Source organism: Phaseolus vulgaris, chromosome 8 (assembly GCF_000499845.2).
Source record: "Phaseolus vulgaris cultivar G19833 chromosome 8, P. vulgaris v2.0, whole genome shotgun sequence".
NCBI classification, from domain to species: domain Eukaryota; kingdom Viridiplantae; phylum Streptophyta; class Magnoliopsida; order Fabales; family Fabaceae; genus Phaseolus; species Phaseolus vulgaris.
The window spans coordinates 4,362,170-4,389,498 of record NC_023752.2 but is presented as its reverse complement, the minus strand read 5'-3'; the positions used below and the strand labels follow the sequence as shown (position 1 = coordinate 4,389,498).

Genomic DNA, 27,329 nt, shown 5'->3' with positions numbered 1-27,329 from the left:
CCATGCTTTTTATAACAGGTGTCAACAGTGTGGCCAAGACGATTATAAAAAGTGTAGACTTTTCTAGTAAAAGAAAACTTTGAGGTTTTAACATTACCATAAGGAAAATCCACTTTGCGAAAACAAACAGCCTCAGTATGACCATATTTACCACAAAAATTGCATGTAATAGTGTGACTACTATTAAGACTATGAAGACTAGGGTTTTCATTAAACATTGCCTAAAAGATTTTTAAAACCAATCAAGATTTTGAAAGAGAACAGAAAAAAAAATAAAAAAATAACCAAGAACAGCAAAGAGGGAAATAAAAATAAGATAAAAGCGCAGCAAAACTCTTCATGCGAAAAGCTCTAATACCATATTACGAAGTGGACTTTAAGCCTAACTCAACCCCATAAAACCAGCTCATAGGGTTGAGGTTTGCACCCACTTATATACAATGAAAGGCTCTAATCTCTAATCGATGTAGGATCTCCAACAACGACAAATTTCAACCATTTTTTCTATCAACCAACATCCTTTATACATGTTCAAACGAATTGGAAACTTACTTGTTTGATCTTCACATGAACACAGAGAGCTTAATTTTATCAACACAGGAACAATTTCACACTCTAACCAACCCAATAACAAAACACAATTCACCCAAACTACCACACCAACTCATGATAAAAAACCAAGTAAGAAGGGACAACGGAGCATTTTGTTCACACATTTTCAAACAACTTTGTAAGGTCACCATGTTACTAGTCATTGGTAAAAGATTATTTGCCATGCACATGATCCAAAGCTTAAAGGAATAAAAACTTGCGAAATATACATTAATATGGAGAAAGTAAGCGTAAAACCTTAAAAACCTATTCTCCAATTTCTTGTGTTTTTCTTCTCACACATTAGAGTGACCAAAATTGATTTTCTTCCACATTTTCGTCTTTTATTTTTTTCTCAAAATAGTTGAAACAAACAACACTAATCTACCTCTTTCTGTCTATGTGAAAAGTACATACCTAAAAACAAACACAATATTAATATTTAAGTAATGAAAAATAAAAAATATGGTAGTTGAGGCATGAAGGATAAAGAAAACCACTTTTAAACTTGGAGAACACAAAATTATAATAACGACTACAAATAGAAAGATAAAATAAAAAGTTCGTTAACACGTCTGATTAATAACAACAATACATAAATTATATCTACATTTTATAGGAATTAAAATAATACAAAAATTCCAAAAGTGTTTGTATTCTTAAAGATTAAAAAATAAATTTACTCGTAATTTAATTTAAAATATTGAATTTCTATTTAAAAGTATTATTTCATACCGGACAGAATGAATTTCACGGTGAACTAAAAAAATCATGCTATACATATTACTTTGTAAAATTCAACAAGTTTATTATTTGTTTATTGGATAATAATGTAAAAATATTTTTTATACATGTAAGATTGAAAAACTTTTAAATTATAAGAGATTAAAAAAATTTCTTAAAAACGTTTACTCTGTCAAGTGTCCGATTTGATCCAAGTTGGATGTGTTCCCTTTCGATCTAAAATGTGGGAAGATTTGTAAAATTAACAAATTTTTTTTTGAAATATTTATTATAAACTCTTACATAATTATGTTATTGTATTAATATTGATGTTGTTACTCACTCAAGCGTCAGAGTATTTTATGCAGTGGAGTTCCTAAAAATTGAATCACTAAAATTTGAAGAAAACTAATTGAAACACACCCAAATTTCAACCGAACCATCTCATTAAGAATCGTTACTATAAAAACTTTATTGAATATTTATCCATAAGAAACACTTTCATTTAAAACATATTTTAATTTATATACAAAGAAGATTTAAAATCTTTGGTTGTTCGTGGTAAATTTTTCTAAAATAATTATTTGTATTTCATATAATATAGTAAAAACAAATTTAGGCATTTTGAAGTAAAACTATGAAATTATTTTGATTTCCAAATAAAAAGGAAATGAAAAATGCAAAGTAAAACTAAAATCACTAAAAACTTCATCCTTGAAAATAAATGTTTCATTTGTAAAACAATAACAATTTAGTTCTACGCATATTATGAACTAGTTAAAAATAATTTCAAAAATATATTTTAATAAATTTACTATCCATTAATAATCTATTAAATTAAAAAATGTTGTCTATCTATTGCAATTTCAAGATGAAAGGTAAATTGTACAAAAAAAGAAAACAACAAAAGACAAAACCGAAAAACCAGCCTTTCAAATTTTCCCGCCAAAAGAATGAGAATTGCAGAGATATCCTCGCCGGAGCTCCGGCCACTCCAACGAGAGACGGAGGCTAACAATCGTAGTCTATCCCATATCGAAGCAATTGTCAAGCAACTCGAAACGCTCACCGCCGACAAACCACCGCCGGAAACTACTACCTACGATCTCAGGCAATGTCTGACTCAGCTGAGTCAATTCGCTCCGTTTTCGAATTCGTTGAAGCTTCAGATCTGGAAGCTCAGCTACCGCCTCTGGAACGCATGCGTCGACATCTCCAACACCACCGCCATCCGTTCCTCATCAGCTACTACCGAAAGCCAAGCCGAACTCCGACACATCGCCGCCGACCTCCTCTCTATCGCCGGAGAAGTAGCCGGTGTTCCCTCTCCTGCGATAAAATCGGCGTCGTTCTACCACAAGACCGGTCTAATATGGCACAACCTCCGAAAATTTGATCTCGCTGCGAAGTGCTTCGAGCGCGCCACTGATATGGTCTCGAAGCTTGACATCAATTCAATCGTCGACGCTGGAGAGAGAAAACTGTTGCTGGATCTGAACCTGGCTCGGTCCCGAACAGCGTGGGAGATTCGGGACTCGAGCCTGTCGGTGGCGCTGCTTAACCGGAGCAAGAGCTTCCTCTTCGGTTCGTGCAACCACTACGCGGATCTCGCGAAGCAGTTCATGGCGTTTGGAAAACGCGCGCTGTTGAACAGTGGCGCGGACGCGAATCGCGAGGCACTGAAGCTAATGAACGAGGCGTTGGAAACTTGCGAGAAGGGATTCGATACAGCGCGAACACGGGAAGAGAAGGTAGAGATCCGAGGGTTGAGGTGGAAGACGCTTAGGTTTATCGCAGCGATTCATTTGCAGAAAGAGGAATATGAGAGTGTGATCAAGTGTGTGAAGGTTTTGAGAGACTCGAATGATGGCGGTGACGAGCATCCGAGTCTTTCGGTGTTGGCGATGAAGGCGTGGTTAGGGTTGGGGAGGCACGGTGAGGCGGAGAGGGAGCTGCGGGGTATGGTGATTGACAGGGGGATTCCGGAGGGGGTTTGGGTGTCGGCGGTGGAGGCGTATTTTGCGGCGGCAGGGACAGCTGGAGCGGAGACGGCGAAGGGGGTGTTCTTGGGGCTGTTGGGAAGGTGTCATATTAGTGCTGGCGCGGCGGTGAGGGTGGCACATAGGGTGGCGGGTGGTGGCGGGGAAGGGGGGAGAGTGAGGGCTAAGGTCGTTGCCGAACTTGTGTCAGATGAGAGGGTGGTGGCTCTCTTTGCAGGACAAGATGCTGCTAAGGATAGAGTGGCAATGCATGCTGTTCTATGGAATTGGTATAGCTTCCTGAATCTTTCATTCCTAATTTGCTTTGAATACTAAAGTTTGTGAGTTTTGCAATGTGACACGGTGGGGTGTGCAAACTTCAAATTTAGAACAGTTTGTCTATTTTATCTTTCTGTTTTATCTTCTTAAATGTATTCTTAAGAAAATATTTAGTATGGTTGAATATAATGGAATAGAAGTTATTGTTGGTGGTCAAATTGCCAACTAAGTGTGATAGCTTCGTGATTGAACTAATGTTAAAGGACATAAAGACACCATGGCATTGGAGATTAGGAAGTAGTTTCACCTAGTGGTTAATTAGGGTATGAATTTTTGTTCGAAGAGGTGGCCCCGTTTCATGCTTGATTGCACTTCAAGCAAGATTGCCTTTATGTTGAGTACCTACAAAGTCAAAATAGGAACATAAGCAACTTCTTATACTCTGATTCTTAGATGTGATATTTTATGGCTAAATTATTATTGATTTTACCTTGGTAAAAATAAAATGCACATGCTGTGGGGTTTACCGTTTGCCTGATCCAGATTTGCGTTCCGTAACGTTTTGCATTAACTAGGAAGTTCTCTCCAAATGAAGCTACTGATCTCAATATTTTAATGTGATTTGCAGTGGTGCCGATAATTTTCAAACAAAAGATTATGAGACCAGTGCGGAACTCTTTGAAAAATCAATGCTATATATTGCACATGATACAGAGAACAGAATACTTCGAGCAAAGGGCTATAGAGTTCTGTGTCTCTGCCACCTTGGTCTCCTGCAGCTGGATCGTGCCCAAGAATACATCAACGAGGCTGGAAAGGTATTGTTATTGACAGAGTTTTGAATTTGTTGCACTAATTTTTCAGTCAAATATGAAATATTATCAATGTTTTTGTATCTCTGCAGCTCGAGCCTAACGTTGTCTGTGCTTTTCTTAAGGTACACTTTCTTCTCACCGAGTGTGTGTTGGTGCTTTAGTATCCGTATGTATATAAAACATCATATAATTTATAAGGCTATCCCTTGAATTCATGTTGAACTATCCAAAATCACATTGAAATATGATTAATAATCGTGTGTTGGTGCTTGTTTGTATCCATATGCATACATCACACATCATACAAATTTATAATGCTATCCTACACGTTTGGAATTATGTTAAATAATAAAAAACATTTTAAAATATCAGCTAACTTAATATTGGGTGAATTGATACAAGTTCAAAATTGAATTTTACTTAACAAATCTTAACTAGTTGTCTTGTTTTACTAACTTGATAGAATAAAAACATTCAAACATAATATATTTAATTCAATATCTATTCTAATTAAAATTAATTTTGCTTTTAGCTGGTTGAAACTAACCCCACTTGCATCTCATTAGGATTATAGAAACACGTTTGCAACAGAAATGACATGTGAACTTACATTGACATTTACTTGTTTTAACTCAGTTCAAAATTTATCTCCAAAAGAATGACCACCAAGGTGCTATTGATCAAATAGAAGCCATGACAACGTGCCTTGACTTTCAACCAGATTTTCTCTCACTTTCAGCGCATGAAGCTGTTGCATGTCATGCTCTACCTGTTGCTGTTGCCTCTCTATCAAGTATGCTAAACTTCTACGCTTCAGGAAAGTCCATGCCCACAGCCGAAGTAACAGTTGTGCGCACCTTGCTGACAGTCCTCTCTCAAGAACCAGGTAACGAGCAGCAAGTTATCAAATTCTTAAAACATGCCCATTCTCGAGCATCAGAGATTGGTCCCGATTTCTTCTTTGGGAAAGAGGATGTTGGCAGACGGGAACGGAATTGGTTTGCTATGACTTCATGGAACTATGGTACAAAAACGGGGCAGGATAAGAATTATGAATTATCAGCTGAGTTCTTAAAACTGGCTTCTGATTTTTATGCCCTAGTTGAGGGGTCCGATGATGAGAACAATGTCATGGTTTGTAAATCGTTAGTGCTTTCTGTATCATCAATGATAGCTTTAGAGTTTGAAAGGAAGACTCCAATGTCAGAAACTGAAGTCAAGCAAGCTTTACACTTGCTAGATAGAGCAGTTCAGGTATGAACATGTAGCACCAAATTCATTTGGCTTGATGCATTTGTCTTTTAGATTGTCATGATGCATAAAATATGGTATCAAAGTAATTTTTTTAGGTTATATTTTAGTTTTCAATCCCCTTGATCATTTTCTTGCTCCCATTTTGTGTGGATGCAGATGATAAAATCAAATATGGCCAGGAGCTCAGTTAACAATGACCAAAGTAATACCATTGAGCCTGAACTTTTTTTCATATACACTTTCTGTGCTTATGATATACAAGGCAGGCTGAATGACCCAGGGTCACAATTTCTCAATGTGAGAAACTTTGCCAGTTCAAAGGCTTGCAAACCCCATCACCTCCTCCAAATTGGTCTCTCTGCCTCACAGGCACCACGGTTGAATCACGAAGTAGCCTCCTTTGCTTTAAATGAATGCCTCTCATCTTTCCTATCATCACCAGTTCCAGATTATCCAAATGTTGCTCTTGTGATGCGCAAGCTTATATCCATGGCTAGCGTTTACAAGGGTGATACTGATGATGATCTTGTGTATGGCATGTACAGGCAAGCCTATAGGATAATGGTTGGTTTAAAGGAAGATGAATATCCAATTGAAGAAGGAAAGTGGCTTGCCATGACTGCATGGAACCGAGCAGCAGTGCCAGTGAAGTTGGGCCAGATTGAAGCAGGGAAGAAATGGATGACTGTTGGCTTGGACATTGCAAAGCATGTTCCAGGCATGGAAGCTTACAAAGCATGCATGGAAGAAGTCCTAGGTAATTTGAATAAAGAACCTTGATACACATGAATCTCAAATACGGTTTCTAGAAGTATAGAATTCATACATTTTGTACAGGAAATAAGTTCAGAAAAGTGTATATTGTAGAAAACATCTGGTAATGAATTTCGTTTTGGTAATTTTCTGTAAGTTTTACAAGAGCAGGTTTCAAGTACTTCTATTCTTCTGTAAAAAAAAGCTACTCCCATTCAAATCTTGGGGTTTTCTTTTCTGGGTTTCCATATTATTCAAAGTGTGTATCTGTTTGTTTAAATGTTGAGTCGAAACACTGGACTTTCTAGATCCAAATAGATGTTTTATAGTTTATAGGTTTAGATACAAGTGAAAGTTTTTCTTCAACTACCGAACTATTAATTTTCATTAATATTAACAAATTTTGTTGTTGATGTGAAATACTATTTCTTTTGTTAATATCAGTATATTATTTTCAATTGAAGTTGCTTAAGGTTGTTTTTTAACAACCTTCATCAAAATATAATTTAAAATTATTTTTCAATCAATATTGACATTAGTATTTTTTTATTATGGACATTTTATCATTTAATAAAGCAATTCCTCAATTAATAAAATCAAAATTTATTAGATATGTTCCTATATAGAACAAAACTATTTCTCAATTGTTGTGTTTACTGATAATTAGTAATTGAAATATTTTATTCAAATAAAAATTTAAAATCCTAAAATTTTGAATTTTTTATTCAAATAAAACATTTTAAAAATAAAAACATAATATATATATATATATATTATAATAGTATTAAAATTGTAAATAAATTAAATTAAATTAATTTAAATTTTGATAGTTTATAAAACAATCTACTCTGCTATATTATTATTTTAAAATATAATTTCTTACTTATTATGATTTGATAAATATTTTTGTTTTAATTTAAAATTTCTTTTATCTTTTATTTATATTTATATCAAATTACATTTAAAAATTGTTTTTACATCAAACTAATTTAAAAAATATTTTTTAAATATATATAAACTAGATTCAATCAGTCAATCAAATTAGTTATAAAATTTTCCCTCATTTTTTAATTCAAACAACTTTACCTTTTAATTATTTTCTTTTGTACTTTTAGTTTAAAAATTTGTCCTCCATAGTATTCTCCGTGACTAACATATCCTTCTCCATCTTCCTTCTTTCATAGTCTTAAATAATTATAATTTAAAAGTATGTGAATTTAGAGTAAAAATATATTGAATAATAAGTAGATTTAATGCAGGTTTTAAAAAGTTTATTACTATAAATAAAAATTGAATATAAATTTGAAGGTTGGTGTGAGAAGATAGTGAATAACTTGGAGAAGAGTGTGTCTCTGCAAAACCACACTCTCATGGATTCTCTCTCTCTTCTTCTCTCTCCTTATCCACTTTCCCGAAAACCCCACAAGCTCAAAACCTTCAAAAGCTTCTCTAATTTCTCAACCCACAACCCAGAACACTCCACAATTCAACCTTTTCAACCCCATTCACTCCAAATACCTTCTTCCAATGCATTAGCAAAACCCTTCTTCTCATTCACCCTCTTCAACCTCTTCACTCCCTTTCCGTGCCTAGCTGACGTCGCCGTCGACGATGGCAAAATCAACATTGAGTCCGTTGTGGTTTCCATCGACGGCTTCTTCAACCGGTACCCCTTTTTCGTGGCCGGCTGCGCCTTCATTTGGCTGGTGGCGATTCCGCTGGCGGAGGAGTATTTCAAGAAGTGCAAGTTCGTGTCGGCGATTGACGCCTTCAGGAGGCTCCGCGATGATCCGAGCTCGAAGCTGTTGGACATAAGGGATGAGAAGAGCGTGAGGTTTATGAGGTCGCCGAATTTGAAATTTATTGAGAAGGAAGTGGTGCATGTTGAGTTCACTGATGGTGGGAATGAAGACGAGTTTGTGAAGAAGGTGTTGGGGAGGTTCAAGGACGCGTCGAACACTGCTCTCTGTGTTTTGGACAGGTAAATAAAAAATAGAGAATGGGAGAGAGAATAGTATTTCATGTTGCAATGATCTTGGAATTTTGCATTGGACGTAGCTCATTCTGAAATACCTATTTATGCACACTACTTTGATCTGCCATAAAGTTTGCGATGAACTGAAGAGTTGAAACGTTAATCCTTGGGATGAGAACATTTATATACGCTATTTTAGTGATGTTAGTTAACATGAAATCTCGAACACGCGGTTTAAAGCATTGTTTTCTCTGTGAAGTTGAATTCTGAACCGTGTGTGTTATTGAAGTGGAAAAAGGAAACTAGATAATAATTCTGTTTCATAGAAAAGAAGCCGACATTTGTGTTTAGAAGTTTAGAGCAAAAGTGGATATTCTGGATTGTTTAATTTGGCATATACTGGAATGGTATTGATGTTTTCCTATAAAAGTCCGTTCATCTTTAAGAGATGCTAAGTGAAAGTAATTGGATATGATTTATGTATTTCCCTTTTAAATTTTAAAGCGAGTATGTACTGAATTTAACTGGAAAGGGCAATTAAGCTTGAAGAAAGGAAATCTGAATGAAGTTATTTGACTGATTAATTGACATTATTTTGTGTTTTGCTTTCCTCATACCGGGACATAATAAATGTCTCTACAAAATTTAATTTTGCCATTTTGAACAAGATACATTATACAGTGCTATGTAATATGGGTAGTGGGTATACATTTTAATGTGGCAGCAATCCAGTTTCCTCACCATTATTCCCTTGACTTGGTTTTATTTGAATGAGAATTTTTTCTGTTGACTTTGCACTTGATAGATAGCTACTATCTACTTTGATTCTTTTGAAAAGATCTCCCCATTTCATGATTCATTATACTCCTGTGGAGTGAATAGAGGACTCATTCAAACTGTGGTTATCTGGCTTGGAAAGTGCCTGGAGAGCTCTTGCCCATCTGCAACTTTTCATTTTCATTTTCCTACAATTGAGTGATTTGTTTGAATTACAGCTTTTGTCTGGACACTTCACTTATGTTATCTTATTGGGGAAAAAAAATCTGTTTACAATATAGCTCTGACTAAGAACAAAGGAATCTTATTGTTAACGAGAATAATATAATTTCTTAAACAGTAGACTATACATGTCTGCAGAATTTCTCACCCTATTCTCTTTTTGAGTGTAAGGTAGTTTTGATGATAATTCCATGAAAGTTGCCGAGTTACTATTTAAGAATGGTTTCAAAGAGGCCTATGCAATCAAAGGTGGAGTTAGAGGCGAGCAAGGTTGGATGGTATGGCCATTCTCTTCTCTTTCACTTGTGTTTGTTTTGCAGAAATTAAGAACAAACATCTGTCTACATTCTATACATTTTTTCTTAACATTATGAAAACCTTTGAAATTGGTTGTAAGTTGGTTTTCTTCATTGTCTCTATCAAAACACCTATAATAGAGCTATACAAGATTCTTGCTCTTCAGAGTATTAGAAATATCTAAGTAGTGGATTCAAAAATAAAATTTTTGGTAATTCAGTTTCAGTTAAACTTGATGCCAAAAAAGGAGTTTACGAATCTGTTACAGAAAATCTGTTCAAAGTAAGGTAAAAGAGTCTTCATGGTTGCAGGCTATACAGGATTCCCTTTTGCCCCCTTCTGTGCATATAAGGAAAAGGGTAAAATCTTCAAAGGAACTCAATACAAATGGAAATGGACGTATCCAGCAAAATGATAGTAAAAATAAGAGTTCGTTATCCCAAGAGATCTCCCCTGTTGAAAACCAAAAGGTGGACAATGGTAATGTGAAAAGTTCTGCAGAGTCTATTCCAGAAGTGAAAACTGGGGCTGTAGTGTCCTCCTCTCCTTATCCCAATGTATGTTATCCTCAACTCTCTCGTATCTTGTTTCTTCATGTTCTAAAAGGGTATGTTTAACAGTTAAATTGAGAACAGTCAATTAGTTAATGTTGATCGATGAGTTATGCTTATGCAACTCAAATTTGTTCCAAATTACTGTTATTCAGCTCATGTGTTACTGTGAAATTATTACTGTGGCAAAAGTGTATTGTATTTGGGTTCACACTGATAACATCAATGTTCAGGCCAAATTAATTATGCCAATAGTTTTCATTCTTTTCAGAAATTTACTCACAAATTTTCACACTTTGGCTTAATGTGTTTGTCTGCATATATATCAGGTTGGCTTAAATGCAGGAACAACTTCTTCACTAATCTAGTTATACATATTTGTTGCAGTTTATTTTGTTTTGAATTTAATGTGATTTCTGAATAATTAGTTGCCAAATGACAAGAATGCAATGTTTTAATGAGGTGTAGACTTTAAGGTTATTTAGGCTTTGAAAGATTGGACTAGGTTTAGTACTGTGCAAGTAACCCCAGTATAAATAATATTAAGGATTTGTATTCAGCATCTATTTGTTGGTATTATATTTTTTAGATCTTAATACCTTTGTTATTGTTCCACTTCAATGTATCTCTATTTCTTCGTTTAAGCATCTGTGCTATATCTTCCACCGCACGAGCCTTGCAACTGGTGTTTTAGGTCCATTGTTTTGTTGTACTGATTAACATGACAACTGATCCTAGGAAAACACAGTTGAGGTATGTTGATATAGTATTGAAATACTCTCAAAAAATATTTTCACTATCAATCATGTTGGAAAGTAATGCAATCCCAATATTTTAACTTTCGAGTACTCAAGTTTCTTTATGGCTAATGAGTGTGATGTCTGAGAAACCCATTTTACCTTTTTCCTCCTTTGGGGGTCTTATCCCTATTTACATTAAACGAAACCCTGTGGGCTATTCACTATGCCTCAGTTAGCTTTTCTTTCTTTCCTTTGGTTACAGTGAGCTACATCATTGTTCCCTTTTTGGCTGGACAACATTGTGGCATCCTTTTAATGATTGAAGTAATATCTCGAGTCATGATGAGTTAGAAGATGATAGAAAATGGTTTAAGCGGGATATATTGAATTAGCTTTGGCAGTTTATAAACCTCTCATATCAGAAATGATAACAGTAAGACTGAAAGATTCTGAATACAAATCCCTACGATTATCTATAGGGTTGTTAGCAATTAGCATTTTACCAAATCCACCAATGTCCCATCGGCAGAACTAACTACTGACGTGTGGGGGAGGGGGGCAAATATATTAAAATGTCAAAAACTCCCAATTATTTTCATTCTTGTTTTTAGAGAATATAATTTTAGCCTCTCTATGATTTTCCAGTTCATCATTTGCAAAGATCATAGGTATATAAAAAATAAAAACAAAACAGATATGAATAACTTAAAAGACACAGAATTGATGAAGTTACTCCTGGTGTCTTGAGGCTAATCGAATAGTGAATACCCTCCTTCCAGGAATTTAAAAGAATCCTGGGAAGTAATTCTCTTGATGGGCCTTTTCTTACTCCACTGGGATTCCAAGCATGCTTTTTACCACCTTGATTGGTAGTAATGATGGAGTAACTTATTGACCTGTTCTTTTTACCTTTTAACTGCACCTCGTTATGCTACAACCCACTGGTATCGTGGCAGTGGCAGCAACTTTATTTATCATTTAATGTCATAATTCAAATTTCAAAGTACCCTACCCAACCGTCTCAATTGTTTTTAGATATTAAGAAAGGGAGTACAAGCGTTCCAAGCCAGCTGAGTATAAGTAGTTGCATCCATGACTCATGGGTGCATATGATAGTTGGAAAGAACATTGTAATTCTGATGGTTTGATATCATATCAATTATAGCAACCTTATTGGATATAAAAATAAAAGAGGAATCATTTGCGTGCTTTTAATTTGCTCTTTAATTTTCTCTCTATTCTGATGCAAGTTCACAACAACCTTCAAGATTCAGAAGTTATGGCTATCTACGTTTGTAGTTAACAGTTATGCAATATTTTTAAATAGTGAGAAGAAATCATACCTTTAGATTGAAGTGTTGAATATTGATAGTAATTGTATCTCAAGCAATCACATGCACAGAACTTTGTGTATCTCAATTGGTGGTGTCAATATGAAAATATAAGAATGAACTTGATTTAGCTGATTTGGGATGGAAAGGTCCATTGGAGTATAGACTGGTTCCCACAATGGTGATTCCAACTTTGTCAGTACATGTGTGTTCTCTTTTATATATGCTAAAAATGGAAGATGTCAATCTTTTTTTTATAAATTTGATTGATTTTGTTATTAAGATATTTGCTTGCATGATTTGAAAACATGAAACAGAGCCACAGTAAACATCAATACTTGTGAAGTGTGTGTACTACTGTTTTCTTACATTTTATGTTTTAGAAATAAAAATTCTCCTAATTTTTGTCTTTCTCATTTGCAGTACCCGGATTTGAAGCCACCATCATCTCCAACTCCATCAAAGCCACAATAGTTTTGTTGGTTATAGCATACTTAACTGACGTTTGTATGGCAGAAATACAATTTGGTACTCTTAAATTGTTTATTTCTAATTTCACAATCATTCTTTTTCTACTTTTGAATTTTAGGATGTAAAATACGTAATCATCAAACACTGCACAAGCAGAATCAATCTGGATGTTTAGTATTTATACTCTGAACAAAATTTTGGCAACATCAACAATGAAAGTGAATTAGTTAGTTTAGGAGACTGGCCAAAAAAAGAAGAGAACAAAATGAAGAAAAATATTACTAAATGTTTGCATCTTTGTCAGGACAAAAATTAAAGACGGTGGACATTCATAATATCTACGAACTAACATATAATAATGATTACGAATAATTGTTTGAATGAATTTTTCCATAATCTTATTCTAGAAGTGAAAAATAAGAGAAAAAAGTTTGATTAAATTTTTATAAGTTAAAATTAACTTACGCATGAATGATTAAAATGGATTTACTGTGTCTATTCTGTGTTTTCATTCAATCATTCCTTTATGTCCTTATCTTTATAGGAGGAGGCAACTTTCAACAGTGGAAAATCTTTTTTGTATCGATGAAAGTATTTTAAAGCTTCCACCAAAAGAATGAACATAGCATAAGGTTAATGAGGTAGGCTTACTGCTACCCCACAAGTAAAAAGAAAACACTATAATCCACAAGCATTTTATTTCATGAGACTTTTATTATTTAAAGGGAAAAAAAGTGTACCTGATTTGAAAAATAAAGGGACCAATGCTTTCTTAAAAGATGTTAATATGACTTTTTTATGACCTTTTTTTACATTTCCCTAATAAAATACTCCAACTTTTAATCACCACTTTATCGTGTTAATCATTTGGTTCAAAAATTTACTTGGTGAGACCAATAATGAAAAATAGTGAAAAACATCCTTATTTTAAAATTACAGGTTTTCACTGCACCATCCTTATCATGGTCAATGAAACATGTTTCCCCGGACTTTAAGGAAGTTTGTATATTTTTGGCTTTCTTTCTTGTCATTTTGTCAAACTAAATACTGCTTCCATCTCTTCTTTTTAAGGACTTGAGATTTTTTTAATTCATGCGCCGCGTCAGAGTAACACCGAAAGTCCATCTTTTTTTGTCTCTAATCAAATTACAATTTCACACTTTTCATTTCCGAATATAATCCCTGCATCACCATTATAATAACCATTTTTAAACTAACATCAATTATCCTGTTTCTTAATGCATTTTTGTTTTGTTATTTCAACATGTTTATAGAAGTACGAAAACAAGACAAATAAGAATAACATAGAATCTTAACCTTCCTTAAACTTTATCCTTTATCATTATCACATCTTTTTATCTAATATTATATTCTCTATACGTTTCGATTTCAAATTTGTTGAGATAGTATTATTAGGGTATATTTAAAATATTGTCTGCTTTGAAGTTTGGAATTTCGTGTTCCATTCTCTTAGGAAAGAGGATTCGTTTTTTAATCTCGTTTTGTTTTCATAGACGGTGTTAATATTCCAATTTTAAGTTTTTTGAGATAACATTATTAGAATCAATCAATGCATTTGATATATTGTCCGTTTTGAAGCTACGAGTCTCATCACGAGACACTTCAGAGGATTAATGGTGAAAAATGTATATAAACTATAATTGACATTTTAAAATTATTTGTATTTAAATGTTATTTTTAAACATTAACTATTTTTACTCATTTATATATTTATTCTCCATCTAGTTTTTAATTACATCATATAGATGTATTTATGGTAACGTAGCAATAAAAAAATCATAAATATTTTATTAAAATTAAAATAATATTGCATTTCTTGTTTTTTTTAAATGAAGGGAAAGATTAACCAACAAATTTTAGTTAAAATATGGACATTAATAATTAAAAGATTATGAGAAATGCTGAGAAGTACTTATGAGAAGTATTTATACAACTCATGGAAAGTTGGTTAGTTTAATTAAATTAAGTTTGAATGTCTGGTGTTACTTATATAATTATGATTTGTAAAAACAAATCTTAGGAAAAACAATACGAATTTATAGATACAGTAAATGAATTGCAACATCAGAATTAAATGTTACTGTATTAATTTCCATTCATAATTCGTATGTTATATTTATTTCGATTCATTTTTTAATAATAATTTTGATACGGCTAATCTGTTTTTTATGCTGTAAAAGATTTAACATTCACAAACAATTAAAAACTACCATTAAAATTAAATTTAATTCAACTCTGTCAACTGAAGTGTAGGTTCTGTTCAAGCATTTAGGATTTTTACATACTAATTAAGTTTATATTGGGTTATAATCCGATGAAATATTAAATTTACACTGTACCATTAAGTACATAACTCTTATCTGTTTGAACACTCATTCTAAAAGCAACTCAAATCTCAAGATTAGAAAATTACTTTGGTTGTCCTCATACTGAAGGAAGAACTGTGAATGTTGCATACCAAATATTCCTACAAAAATCTTCATCAGTGTGGCCTGTGACACTGTTTCCATGTACCAATTAACCAAAAATGTCAAAAGGTTAAAAGGAAAGAAAAAAGATAGGAAAAAAAGTGAAAGAGAAAGGTGAAACAATGATTGGGTTGTAGTAGTGGCATGCACTAAAATTAAATCACCCAACTCAAACACAGTGTGAAGAAGTTCCATAAGCATAGAGTATGGAACAGTGGAAGTGCAAAAGCTTCAAGTAGTGAAACAGAACGACCAAGAGAATCTTAGCTGTATGCAACACCCTTTTCATCTCTTCATAAATTCAACCTTTTCACACTCTCTCTTCTTTCTTTCTTCTCTGCACCAAAAGTCCCCACTGCCATAACTACATATCTCACTCTCTTTCTCTTTCTCTCTCACTCATCCACTCACTCACTCACTTCACACAACACAGAAAATGCAAATCTCCTCCTTCTTCTTCTTCTTCTTTTACTTGTTTTTGTTGTGTGCATTGGCTTCTTCACAACCCTTGTTCTTCAACAGAAGGATCCTCCATGAACCCTTTATTCCTTTAACCTCTCTTTCTCCTTCTGACCCACCAAAACCACCACCTTCTCATCCTTCTCCTTCTCAACCACCAAAACCACCACCTCCTCATCCTTCTCCTTCAGCCTCAAAACAAAAACCCAAATACCCTTCTTCATCCACCATCCCCACTACCACCATTACCACCACACCAGAAACAGCAACCACAACAACAACACAATCACCATTTTTCCCATTATACCCTTCTTCGCCTCCTCCTCCTTCTCCGATCACCTTTGCCTCCTTTCCTGCCAACATCTCCTCCCTCATTCTCCCTCACTCCCCAAAACCCAGTTCCTCCTCCAACAAACTCCTCCCAGTCGCTCTCTCCGCCGTCGTCGCTGCTGCACTCGTTATCTCCATCTCCACCTTCGTCTGTTACCGCCGCCGCCGGAACGCTCCCCCCTCCCCAGCTGGCAAAGTACTCCGTTCCGAGACCGGCCTCCGCCCGCTCCGCCGCAATGCCGAAACTTCCGTTGAAACACGCAAGCTCCGGCACACGTCCTCCGCCAGCTCCGAGTTTCTCTACCTGGGCACCGTCGTGAACTCTCACATGGTCGAGGAAGCCGAAGTCGGCGATGGTGACAGGAAAATGGAATCGCCGGAGCTCCGGCCGCTTCCGCCGCTCGCGCGGCAGCTTTCGGTTCCGCCGGCGCCCCGCGATGAGGCGGGTTTCATGACAGCGGAGGAGGACGAAGACGAGTTTTACTCGCCGAGAGGTTCGTCGTTGGGAGGCTCCGGCGGAACCGGATCGGTGTCACGGCGAGTGTTCGCCGCCGATAGAAGCGTGACCTCTAGCTCGCGTTCTTCCTCTTCTTCCGGATCGCCGGAAAGGTCTATCACGAACTTGCTGCCGCGGGCGAGTTCGAGTTATGGGAACACGCTGCCAAAATCGCCGGAGAATTACAACCACCAGCACGTGCATTCTTCTTCTTCTTCGATGTGCTCAACACCAGATAGGGTTTTTGCTGAACGTGATAACGATGCATTAAGTGCATGTGCACATGCAGATGCAGCACCATCATCATTACACGAGGGAACACTGGAGAAAAATGAAAATGCATTATCTTCACCGCCACCACAGAGACTATCTAATGCTTCTTCGTCTTCCGCTTTTTCTCTTCCATCTTCGCCGGAGAACGTGACACGTCATCACACTTTCGATCAGTCTCCGAGAATGTCGAGTGTTTCCGACGGACTAATGTTACCTGGCTTGTCATCGTTGCCTTTGTCACCCGCCCTGCTTTCTTCACCGGAAACCGAAAGAGGTTCTTTTGGCGCGCAGAGAAAACACTGGAGCATTCCTGTACTGTCAATGCCAATAACAACACCGTTTGATGAAATTCGAAGCATTCCAGCTCCTCCACCTTTGCCACAGAGGAAGCACTGGGAGATTCCAGGCCCTGCTCCGCCACCACCGCCGCCATTGCCACGGCAGAGGAAGCAGTGGGGAGTTCAAGCGCCGGGACCGTCAACACCGGTTGGTCAACCCGTGTCAAGGCCACCGGAATTGGTGCCTCCTTCGAGGCCTTTTGTGTTGCAAAACCAAGCAACCAATGTTGAGTTGCCGGGGAGTTTGAGGGAAATTGAAGAGACTGGTAGACCAAAATTGAAGCCCCTGCATTGGGACAAAGTGAGAACAAGCTCTGAACGTGAAATGGTGTGGGATCAGATGAAGTCCAGTTCATTTAAGTAAGATTCTAACCCTAACGTTTGTTAAATTTTTAGCCTTTTAGTTTTAGATATCAGTTTGCTATTTTACCCAAATTGGATGTGATGATTTCAAGATGGTGTTTTGCTGTGAAGTTTCTTAATTCCCTTTCCTTGTTTTGTGGATGGAATTTAGTGGTTCATAATTGTTGTTTATGTGGCTATTGGTGTTCTTGAATTGAGTAACATTGAATTGGGTTGGCTGCAGATTGAATGAGAAAATGATTGAAACGTTGTTTGTAGTGAACACACCAAACCCTAAGGGCAAGGATGCAGCTACAAACTCTGTTTCTCACCCGCCAAATCAGGAGGAGAGAATACTCGATCCTAAAAAGTCGCAAAATATTTCAATATTGCTGAAAGCGCTTAATGTCACTATAGAAGAAGTGTGTGAAGCACTTTCAGAAGGTATATTTTCTAATTCCCACCTTCAGTTACAGAGTAGGTTTTTTAGTTCTATTCCTTATTTTCTATTCTTACTCAAAGCATAGATTTGCAGGATAATCTCTTCTAAGATAGTTGCATAATTTAGTTCATGGTTATCTTTAAATAATTATGTTGCAGAAGAGTTGCTTAATGGACCATAGTTAGTTCTGATAACCACTTTCAACTATGTAGTTGTATATACTGATGATGCACCTATTTCAATTTACCTCTCTACAGGTAGTACTGATGCACTTGGAACAGAATTACTTGAAAGCTTACTAAGAATGGCACCAAGCAAGGAAGAAGAACGTAAATTGAGGGAGCATAAAGATGAGTCACAAACCAAGCTTGGTCTGGCTGAGAAATTTTTGAAGGCAGTGCTTGATGTACCCTTCGCATTTAAAAGGATTGAAGCAATGCTTTTCATAGCCAGTTTTGAGTCTGAAGTGGAGTATCTTAGAACATCCTTTCAAACACTAGAGGTAATCTAATCAATCTCACACTGATATTATTCATTTCTTCAGGATTATTCTTGCTGCTGTCAAGATGATAGATTGATGTTCTGAATTTGATACACGTCTTTGTTGGTAGGAATTCGATGCATATATAGAGTGTACTTCAAAAACTACCATTTGAAATTTCAATTCCAGCAAAATATATCTACAATGTCTTACCTCTTCCCTTCCTTGTTATTCTTGCCTTATTTCAACATAGTTTGTTCATAAGAGGCCAAGAAGAATTCAATTATGTTTCTTGTATACATTGGATATTATGATTTAAAGTTTCTTCCTCTTCTGATCGGTGCTTTTCCAGGCTGCCTGTGAAGAGCTGCGACATTGTAGAATGTTCTTGAAGCTTTTGGAGGCTGTACTTAAAACTGGGAACCGCATGAACGTGGGAACCAACCGTGGGGATGCAGAGGCATTCAAACTTGATACACTTCTCAAGCTGGCTGATGTAAAAGGCGCAGATGGCAAAACCACTTTGCTGCATTTTGTTGTACAAGAAATTAGTCGAACCGAAGGTGCACGTCTCTCTGACACTAATCAAACTCCAAGCTCTAGTTTGAACGAAGATGGCAAGTGTAGGAGGCTTGGCCTACAAGTTGTATCAAGCCTGAGTTCAGAGCTGTCAAATGTGAAGAAGGCTGCTGCTATGGATTCCGAAGTTCTCAGCAGCGATGTGTCAAAACTTTCCAAAGGAATTGCAACCATAGCAGAGGTTGTGCAGTTAAACCAAAGCAGTGAGAATTTTACAGAATCAGTGAAGAAATTCATCAGCATGGCTGAGGAGGAAATTCCAAAAATTCAAGCTCAAGAAAGTGTTGCTTCCTCCCTTGTGAAGGAGATTACAGAGTATTTTCATGGGAATTTGGCAAAGGAAGAAGCCCATCCATTTAGACTCTTCATGGTTGTAAGAGACTTTGTAGCAGTTCTTGACCGTGTCTGCAAAGAAGTTGGAATGATGAATGAGAGAACCATGGTTAGTTCAGCCCATAAATTCCCTGTGCCAGTTAACCCAATGCTTCCACAACCACTTCCTGGATCACCTTAGCTACATCACTCATTAAACTCACTTTTTGGCTGCATCTTCTCCTAAATATCTGGTACCAGTTCATTTTTTATTGATCTGGCCAAAATTGTTCTAAGTTATTTTTTCTTGTTAAATTGTAAAAATCCTTGTAAGAGACTTCAGTTTATATATAGTAAAAGTTTTTCTTTGGGGGAGAAAGCCTCCATATCTACTACTACATAAGCTTGTAGTAAGCAGCATGTACAAAGCTTTTCAATTATTTCCAAGCAAACAAATTTCAGTTAGAACTTGGGTGTTTTGTATATACATTTTCTTTGAATTGATATTTATTATGGCGACTCAGATTATAACACCTCTATTTAAATGGGCCTATTAAATTTTTAATATTTTTTGAAAGAGATTAAAGACTATTTATAATACTATAATGATGACAAAATCAATATTAAATATATCCACAAAATAGGAATAATAACTACAAGAATAGCAATATATTCAACTTAATATATAACGTCACGTCTGTAATATTGAAATTAATAGATAAAAAAGCACAACTAAAAGGGTCACAAGTATAAAATTAATACGCAATAATTCTTTTATTGTGGATTGAAAACATAAAATTAGACAATAATTCTTATTATTGTGGATTGGTATTGGAACCTCATTCTAGTTTTGCTTGCATAGAGAAAACCTCCTTGGAGTATTTTCAGTGCATATAACATGGGATTGTAAGTCCTACAAAGATATATATTTTTAAAATCTCATTTTTTCAAGGCTCCTATAAAATTTTATTTAATGATATGTTATTTATATTTAAAAAAGTATTTATTATTATAGAATATTTTCTGAAAAAAAATCTTTCTATAATCTAAGATTTTATTTAAAACCTAGAATTTTATTATCAACTTACAATAGACACAATGAAGAAGCACAAAAATGGTTTGTATAACTGCTATGTGAAAGATACAATGAGACTTCTAAGAAGTAATAATATAATTTGCTTCATTTCATATGCTTAACAAATGTAGCAGAAGTCATAGTACAATTTCTTTCATTAACTTAACTATGTTTTCCTCATACTACTTGCACAATAGTGCCCACTGAATTCAGATTCATATACTTGTCTAAGCACCAATTTCCTTCTAACAAGTCATGATGCTAGACATAAAAGACACACTAGTGCTCTCTAACATGAGGCTTTGAAATTTATTATGTAAGAGCTAATCTTCTGAACTTCTGCTCACATTATTAGCTAATTGTTGTTTTTCCTCTTGTGTTCTGAAGAACTCATTCAAGTTGTCAGCATCTATGCGCTCTAATATGCGGCATGCTTCCTCCTCCGTCGCCGGCACTACATTTCGAAGCTTAAATCCATTTTTCGTCACCTTGGCTTCTGGACGCACTGTGAAAGTGAAATGGAAAGTATTTGATACCTGTAAGAACGGACAATGGTGATTACAATCTTTGATAACTTGGAAGTTGCAAGAAGAAAAAGTGCAACTGATAATGATTGTGTATTTTATACAGTTCATTTTTGTAGAGACTAACCTCACTAGAACGCAACTCAGGTCGCGTAACATGAGCAACAACTTCAACATTGATAAGTGGCTGATCTGGATCATGAACCTCCGTGTACAGAACACAAGATTTGAGACGCAAAAAGTCCCCCACATCAACCTGCTCAAGGGTCCATTTTATCACATAGAAGAGCAGAATGTGTGGAAAATTGTATAGCACACATAAGGTCCGAGAATAGAACTACTCAAAAGATCACAACTTAAAGGTTTTATTTCACCCCAAAAACACTGTTATAAAACTGTAATACTTCCCTTCCCCTCTCTCACTTCCACAAACTTAACACGCAATTACCCTAGAATCTAGATTTTGGATGTCAATTCAAACAATTTGAAACTCCTGTAACAATTTTTTTGTAACTGTAGTTGATTGAAATTGGTTATAGAAATATCAAAGATTGTGCCAACTGTGCATATGATACAGAATCATGTTAACAGTTAAATTTTGAAATTTGTAAAAGAATGGATAAAATACTCACAGGTCTTAGGAAATCAACATGGTCAACTTCAAGAAAGTAAGGAACTAATCCAGCAAAGGCATAGGTTGTTGAGAAAGCCAATTCAAATGCACGATGCATCAAGAAACCTCCAAATATTCGACCATGGATGTTCCTTTGCTGTGGCTGGCATATTAGAGCATTCTCAAGACTGGTATCCTTTAGAAGAATACTGTTTCTGTCAGCTAAAGCTGGCATGTCGCAAAAGATTCTTCCCTCTGCCAAAAGGGCCTTGAGTCTATTTTTCTCCCCATTCTCAAACTCTCTCTTTTCCCCTCCCCTTTTCCTTTTTCTCAAATTACTTCTTGCTTCAGCTTGTTCAAAAAGAACTTTTTCATGATCTGTTTCTGGTGAAAGTCGATTCACTGGAGCAGCTTTCCCAGTTTTTGAGTCTCGAGCAACAAATATGAAGTTGGCTGTTAGTGCTACGGAGTCTGAATCATTGCCCTCTGCGCATATTTTGACGAGGCATAAGTTGTGGAGCAATTTTGGTAAAAAAAGGAGTATTGGAGGATATTAAAAAGAATGAAGATGAGATTCTATTATGAAGGTTTGTATAATTTTTATGTGGAAAGATACGAGGAGAAATTTAAGGTCTATGCAACATGATGTACACTGTTATGAATAAACCATCAACTACTTATATTGTCATAGCCGCATAAGCCCTAAGAAATGTACCTTCATTGGACTGAGTAACCTCCAGTTGAATTTCTATCGAGGAGTGCCCAACCCATATAACAGAACCAACTATTTTGAGATCAATGTTAACACTAATTGGCTTCTTCAGCACAATCTTATCAACAGAAGCAGTGACAACTATAAGTGGCCTCGTTGTGCTAGCTTCATCAGAACAGTGCTATTCCACAATCAAACAACAAACAGCACAGTCAAAAATAGGTACATCAAATGAAATCTTCATTAGAATTTAGAATGTAGTTAAGTACCCCACTTAACTACGTGTAAATGCCAGTTCAGGTTTCCAAATTTAAATTAACGTTCATGTGAAAACTTCCTGTCTTCCAGAATACAAACAAGTATCAAACTACATTTGACCTACTACAAAACAAACAAGTCATTCACCACAAATGCCAATCATCAAAGTACAACCTAGTTTGAACTTGAAAAGTTCTGCCTTATCATCCCCATTTACCTCTTTACACCACACTCAATGAACGAAGTCATATTACAAACATTACCCAGATACCCGATTCTTACAAGAATTTAATTAAAGTGCTATGTGAATCTTTATACTATCATTCAAATTCAATTATAGATGATATAAGTTTATTTCAGTCATGAATTTTGACTGTTTTTCCGTGTAAAAGCTGTCTAGAGTGTACACGAGAATTTAAATCTTTCCATAAAACCTAAAAAAACCAGAAAACACAGCACAAAATAATTATAAAAAAAATCTGAAACCACAAGTGCCTCAGTTTGAGTCCAACCCCATCACCATTGACCTTCTAATCACATAAGAAGCAATACCCAAAAAACAAAACTCCACGAACCCTTTTAAAATCCCAAAACCACAAAGAAAAATTGAAACTTTAAAAGTGCACCTTGACAGAAATAGTTCCAGCGAGGGCATCAAGATCTTCAAGCAACTTCCCAATTCGGACCTCGTTCCAGGGATCCCTATACTGCTCTCTGAGCACAAAATCAGAGGAGAAGTTGTACAAGATGCTGGTCCTGCTCTGCGAGGGAGTTCTGGTGAGCAATTCACTCTGTGGAGGAGCGTCCCTCGGAGGGTCAAGAAGCCTCTCGAAAATCTGGCCTCGCGCCTCCCACAGAGCCGTGGTCACCGGAGAATGGTACATCCCCGGCCACAGAGCAATGGGTTTCCGGTCCCCCGAACCGTTCGCCGGCAGAGCATTCTCCATCGCCGCGGTGGCGCTGGCGAAGGTGGAAGCAACAGGGATTGTTCCATTCACAGGAATTGTGTAGTTGGAAGGAGAAGAATTCAAATCCATTGTATTTTTTTTAGTCTTTTGAATGTTTACTCCACTTTGAATTGGGATGAATCAGTTCTTCTACTTTCCTCTCTTTCTTACAATCCTTTTTCTACTTGTTGTTTGGTAACATCTAATGTTTCGGAAATAATAATAATAATAATAATAATAATAATAATAATAATAATAATAATAATAATAATAATAATAATAATAATAATGTGTTAAGAAACATTATTTTTTAATTTAATGATACATAGTGTAAATCAGTAACTAACTAATAAACTAATAAACTAATTATAAGTAGTTAAGATAACTATTAATCAACAAAATTAGTATATATGGTAGCTTTGTAATCAAATAAAAATATATAAATAGCATAAAAAATGAAAATGAAAATAATTTCACGTTAAATGGATTTAATAATGAACAACAACACTAGTACAAAATCATTTGTGACCAGATAAAAATATTTTTAATTAGACATGTAAGAAATATGAATATATATATATATAAATTATTTGGTTCATTAAAAAAATATTTATTAAAAAATTAATAGTAGGCTGGTGAATGGTGCGTGTGCCATAAATTTGAAAGGAATTAGGCATACCAGATTAGCTTTCAGGTCCTATCATATTTCTTTTCTAATTTAATAATTATAACGAATCTCTAAGTATATTTTATATTATATTTATTAATTTTTATAAAAATAATTAGCTTGAAAATATCCTTAACAGTTTTAGCAATTATTGTATAATTCAACACTAAAAAATTTGATGTTAAAAGCATGTATGTTAATAAGTTATTATCCATTTTTTAGGGACAAGAAATGAACAAGTCACTACACACATGAGAAACAACAGACATATCATAAAAGTGTTGACATATTAGTTTAAACAATTATAACTAAAATTGATAAAGTAATAGTATAGGAAAGTTATTGTTCTTCAAAATAGTAATGTTAGGTTATTATGCCAAACATAAGTAGACACAATATAAAATATTATTTTAGATATATGATTTTTTACAAATTAACTGAAAAAAAACAATTAATATTGAAATTATATTATATTTTATTTATATTATAATTTTTATAATACTTTTTACAATATTACTATTTAATATAAATTATTATTTATTGTCTATCTTTATGTTCATCAAGTCTATACTAATTATTTGTTATTTTTATAATTCGTAGTGTGTGTTAAGTGTCCTTTTAAGTTTTGTATTTATTTTATTGTCACAGTATCGATAATAATAGTATCTCTTTTCGTAGTCAGCACTAATTTAAGGAAACTAATAAGTGACATTGTATTGCATATTTTATATTCAAGTTATAATTAAACTTGACAGAAAATTAGTTACCCATATTTTATTATCTACATTAGTATAAATTGTTTTTGTTTTTTTTCCACCATTTATTGACATCTATGAGACCGAAATAAGTAAACACCAAAATATGAAACAATACAGATATCTTACCTACATAAAGTTTAATAAGAAGGATGTTATGCTTTGTGTAGTTAACTTTTACCAACTTTATCCAACAACTTTTAAGTGTGATTGCATAAGAAACAAATTTGCATAAAGAAAGATCAGTGATGGAGTAAAGAAAATTGTATCTTAAATTCACATGGCTTAGTGTGTGAAATGCATTAATATCAAAATTTAAATTAAAGGTTCAACAATAAACCAACTCATGTATGATTGGAATCATAAAAAAAATTATTTGTTTACTATAGACTCGAGAAATAAAGAGAAGATGTGTATGAACGAGATATCCAACAACAAGAAGGAAAATGATTGAATAGAAGAACTATTGAATCTTTAGCGATCTCAGATGTGTCGATATCAATGGTAATTCATTATTTCGATGAGCCATTTATTTGGACAGAAGAAGATTATGAAAATAATTACCCTGAATCTCTAGATTCTATTGTAGATGACACAATGAAATCTGAAGAATTCGCTATAATATATCTGACCCGTACATAATATCATGAAAAGTGAATACAAATCGACAATAACTCTGAAAAAATATTTAAACGTATAAAATTTAGATATTTAAACCTTCCCTATATCACAGTGATGAGTTAGAAGTGTGCTAATATAAAAAATTATGTTAAATATTTCATCATCAATATGTGATTACACTGGCATAAGTGTGTTAATATAGAAAAAATTGAATAAAGTCCAACTACATAAGTGTGGTTGAGCCCACATGAATGTGAAAGGTGCAGTCATAAAAATCAGTGGATCCACATGGTGTGATAAGGACTTTTGTAGAGAAAAATTTATACAAAGAGATTTGGTCACAAATATATAGTTGCACCCATGTGCAGTGAATTTGTCATGACTAACATACTTATATCATGATTTCTAAAAGATATTAAAAAGTTATCAATATCATTTTAATAATAGATTAAGTAATTTTAAAAATATGTTTATAATTATTAATATAATTTTTTATATCAAAATATCATTCTCAATTTTTCAATACAATAATAAATAAATAAAAAATGAGATAATTTTTTGAAAAATTTATATTAATGATACAATTTGAGTTATTTATTGTGAATTTAGATAATTTTTTTATTGCCTATATAAATAAGTCTGTACAATTTCATTTAATAAAAAATAAAGTCATTAAAGATTAAAACAAGTGTGGGATTAGTTGGGAAGTTGTGATAAACCTTCACAACCTTATGGTTGGAGAAATTGCAATAAAGTTGTAGATGTGATGACAACTCCAGCTTTAAATGATCTTATTCAATATAATTATTGCTTAATAATTATTTTAGTTCCTTCAAATCAATTTTTCTCGATTTAAAGTTCTGCATGTTTTTTTACAAAAAATGTTTTTTAAATTATTAAAAATTAAATTCTAAATCTAATTTAATTTTATAAAATTAGTGCTTCATGGCCTTACACGGTTAGCAACTGCTGAAGTATTACACTGTTTATTAACTGTGCATCACTCTTTCCACACTTTTAATCATTCTCATTGCTTCCTTTTAAACTAAACAAAGTATTTGTCACAACCTTTTAATTAATATCAAAGTTTAAAAAATTTTAGAAAATTCTAGAAAGAACTTTGAACTAAAGTGTACTTAAATAAAAGCTTTTTCTAAAGTTGTCTTTTTGTTAGATAATTTTTTAAACTTGTCTTAGTAATGTTGGTTTAACCTCACCCTAGAAACTAAGTGTTTGTCTAACACTTAAATTCACTGTCATAATTTTCATCTCCCCATATTTCTACAATTCTTTATGTTTTCACAATAGTACTCTTCATTATCTGTAGAAGATATTCAAGTCAAAACAATGAAAAAATCTACAAATGAAGATGCAAGCTAGCATTTCATGATAGCATGTTCTTCATCTGAAATGAGTTTTTCTTTGAATTTTGGTAAGAGTTGGCGGAAACTATTGGAAGTAATGTGTCAAAGATGGCTCCATTGGAGCTATGAATTCCTTGAAATTACCATGAAGAGTCTGAATAGTGATTGGTTTGACCATATCACTTGGAATAAGTGAAAGATGAGACCAAAAAATGTCTATCCTAAAGAAGTTTACACAAGAGAGTGCTTAGACTTGCAATTTATCAACATAATACTCATATATTTGATTTACTAAAACATGAGTCAAGCATATGTCTCCTTTCTTTCCTCCCAAACCACTCTCAATTCATTTAATCATGCATAAACAATATCCATACTTTCTCAGCACTCAAATTCCACCAATAGTAAATTGGCCCAACCAAACAAAACATTAATATGACTTCTAATTATTTTTGTAATTTATTTCCATGTGAGAATATTATACTTATATTTTA

General features: G+C 34.4%; 4 protein-coding genes across 4 annotated transcripts; 3 read left to right on the top strand and 1 right to left on the bottom strand.

Annotated features, from left to right (window-relative positions):
- The first annotated feature begins 2,174 nt into the window (after positions 1-2,174).
- Positions 2,175-6,638, top strand: LOC137827120 (TPR repeat-containing protein ZIP4). The gene is made up of 5 exons (XM_068633334.1): positions 2,175-3,583; positions 4,201-4,390; positions 4,477-4,509; positions 5,024-5,641; positions 5,798-6,638. The coding sequence occupies exons 1-5, from the start codon at positions 2,268-2,270 to the stop codon at positions 6,419-6,421; spliced, it is 2,781 nt and encodes a 926-aa protein (XP_068489435.1). The 5' UTR covers positions 2,175-2,267; the 3' UTR covers positions 6,422-6,638.
- Positions 6,639-7,707: 1,069 nt separating this feature from the next.
- LOC137824464 (rhodanese-like domain-containing protein 4A, chloroplastic) lies at positions 7,708-12,862 on the top strand. Its single transcript, XM_068630115.1, has 4 exons — positions 7,708-8,375; positions 9,544-9,646; positions 9,977-10,222; positions 12,711-12,862. The coding sequence occupies exons 1-4, from the start codon at positions 7,765-7,767 to the stop codon at positions 12,759-12,761; spliced, it is 1,011 nt and encodes a 336-aa protein (XP_068486216.1). The 5' UTR covers positions 7,708-7,764; the 3' UTR covers positions 12,762-12,862.
- A 2,565-nt stretch (positions 12,863-15,427) lies between these two features.
- LOC137824560 (formin-like protein 1) lies at positions 15,428-19,702 on the top strand. Its single transcript, XM_068630227.1, has 4 exons — positions 15,428-17,503; positions 17,730-17,929; positions 18,185-18,429; positions 18,761-19,702. The coding sequence occupies exons 1-4, from the start codon at positions 15,684-15,686 to the stop codon at positions 19,499-19,501; spliced, it is 3,006 nt and encodes a 1,001-aa protein (XP_068486328.1). The 5' UTR covers positions 15,428-15,683; the 3' UTR covers positions 19,502-19,702.
- A 750-nt stretch (positions 19,703-20,452) lies between these two features.
- On the bottom strand, positions 20,453-23,646 carry LOC137826117 (acyl-coenzyme A thioesterase 2, chloroplastic). Its single transcript, XM_068631977.1, has 5 exons — positions 23,108-23,646; positions 22,227-22,404; positions 21,531-21,997; positions 21,026-21,154; positions 20,453-20,910 (listed from the first exon to the last, which is right to left on the bottom strand). The coding sequence occupies exons 1-5, from the start codon at positions 23,516-23,518 to the stop codon at positions 20,698-20,700; spliced, it is 1,398 nt and encodes a 465-aa protein (XP_068488078.1). The 5' UTR covers positions 23,519-23,646; the 3' UTR covers positions 20,453-20,697.
- Between the last annotated feature and the right edge of the window lie 3,683 nt (positions 23,647-27,329).

Excerpts from the sequence above, each read along its gene's own strand:
- LOC137824464 (XM_068630115.1), top strand. The coding sequence starts at position 7,765 with ATGGATTCTCTCTCTCTTCTTCTCTCTCCTTATCCACTTTCCCGAAAA. Across the intron at positions 8,376-9,543 it reads GCTCTCTGTGTTTTGGACAG|TTTTGATGATAATTCCATGA; the intron begins GTAAATAAAAAA and ends AGTGTAAGGTAG. Across the intron at positions 10,223-12,710 it reads CCTCCTCTCCTTATCCCAAT|TACCCGGATTTGAAGCCACC; the intron begins GTATGTTATCCT and ends TCTCATTTGCAG.
- LOC137826117 (XM_068631977.1), bottom strand. The coding sequence starts at position 23,518 with ATGGATTTGAATTCTTCTCCTTCCAACTACACAATTCCTGTGAATGGA. Across the intron at positions 22,405-23,107 it reads CTGGAACTATTTCTGTCAAG|CACTGTTCTGATGAAGCTAG; the intron begins GTGCACTTTTAA and ends ATTGTGGAATAG. Across the intron at positions 21,155-21,530 it reads ATGTTGATTTCCTAAGACCT|GTTGATGTGGGGGACTTTTT; the intron begins GTGAGTATTTTA and ends ACCCTTGAGCAG.
- LOC137827120 (XM_068633334.1), top strand. The coding sequence starts at position 2,268 with ATGAGAATTGCAGAGATATCCTCGCCGGAGCTCCGGCCACTCCAACGA. Across the intron at positions 3,584-4,200 it reads CATGCTGTTCTATGGAATTG|TGGTGCCGATAATTTTCAAA; the intron begins GTATAGCTTCCT and ends TGTGATTTGCAG. Across the intron at positions 4,510-5,023 it reads TTGTCTGTGCTTTTCTTAAG|TTCAAAATTTATCTCCAAAA; the intron begins GTACACTTTCTT and ends GTTTTAACTCAG.
- LOC137824560 (XM_068630227.1), top strand. The coding sequence starts at position 15,684 with ATGCAAATCTCCTCCTTCTTCTTCTTCTTCTTTTACTTGTTTTTGTTG. Across the intron at positions 17,930-18,184 it reads GTGTGAAGCACTTTCAGAAG|GTAGTACTGATGCACTTGGA; the intron begins GTATATTTTCTA and ends ACCTCTCTACAG. Across the intron at positions 18,430-18,760 it reads CATCCTTTCAAACACTAGAG|GCTGCCTGTGAAGAGCTGCG; the intron begins GTAATCTAATCA and ends GTGCTTTTCCAG.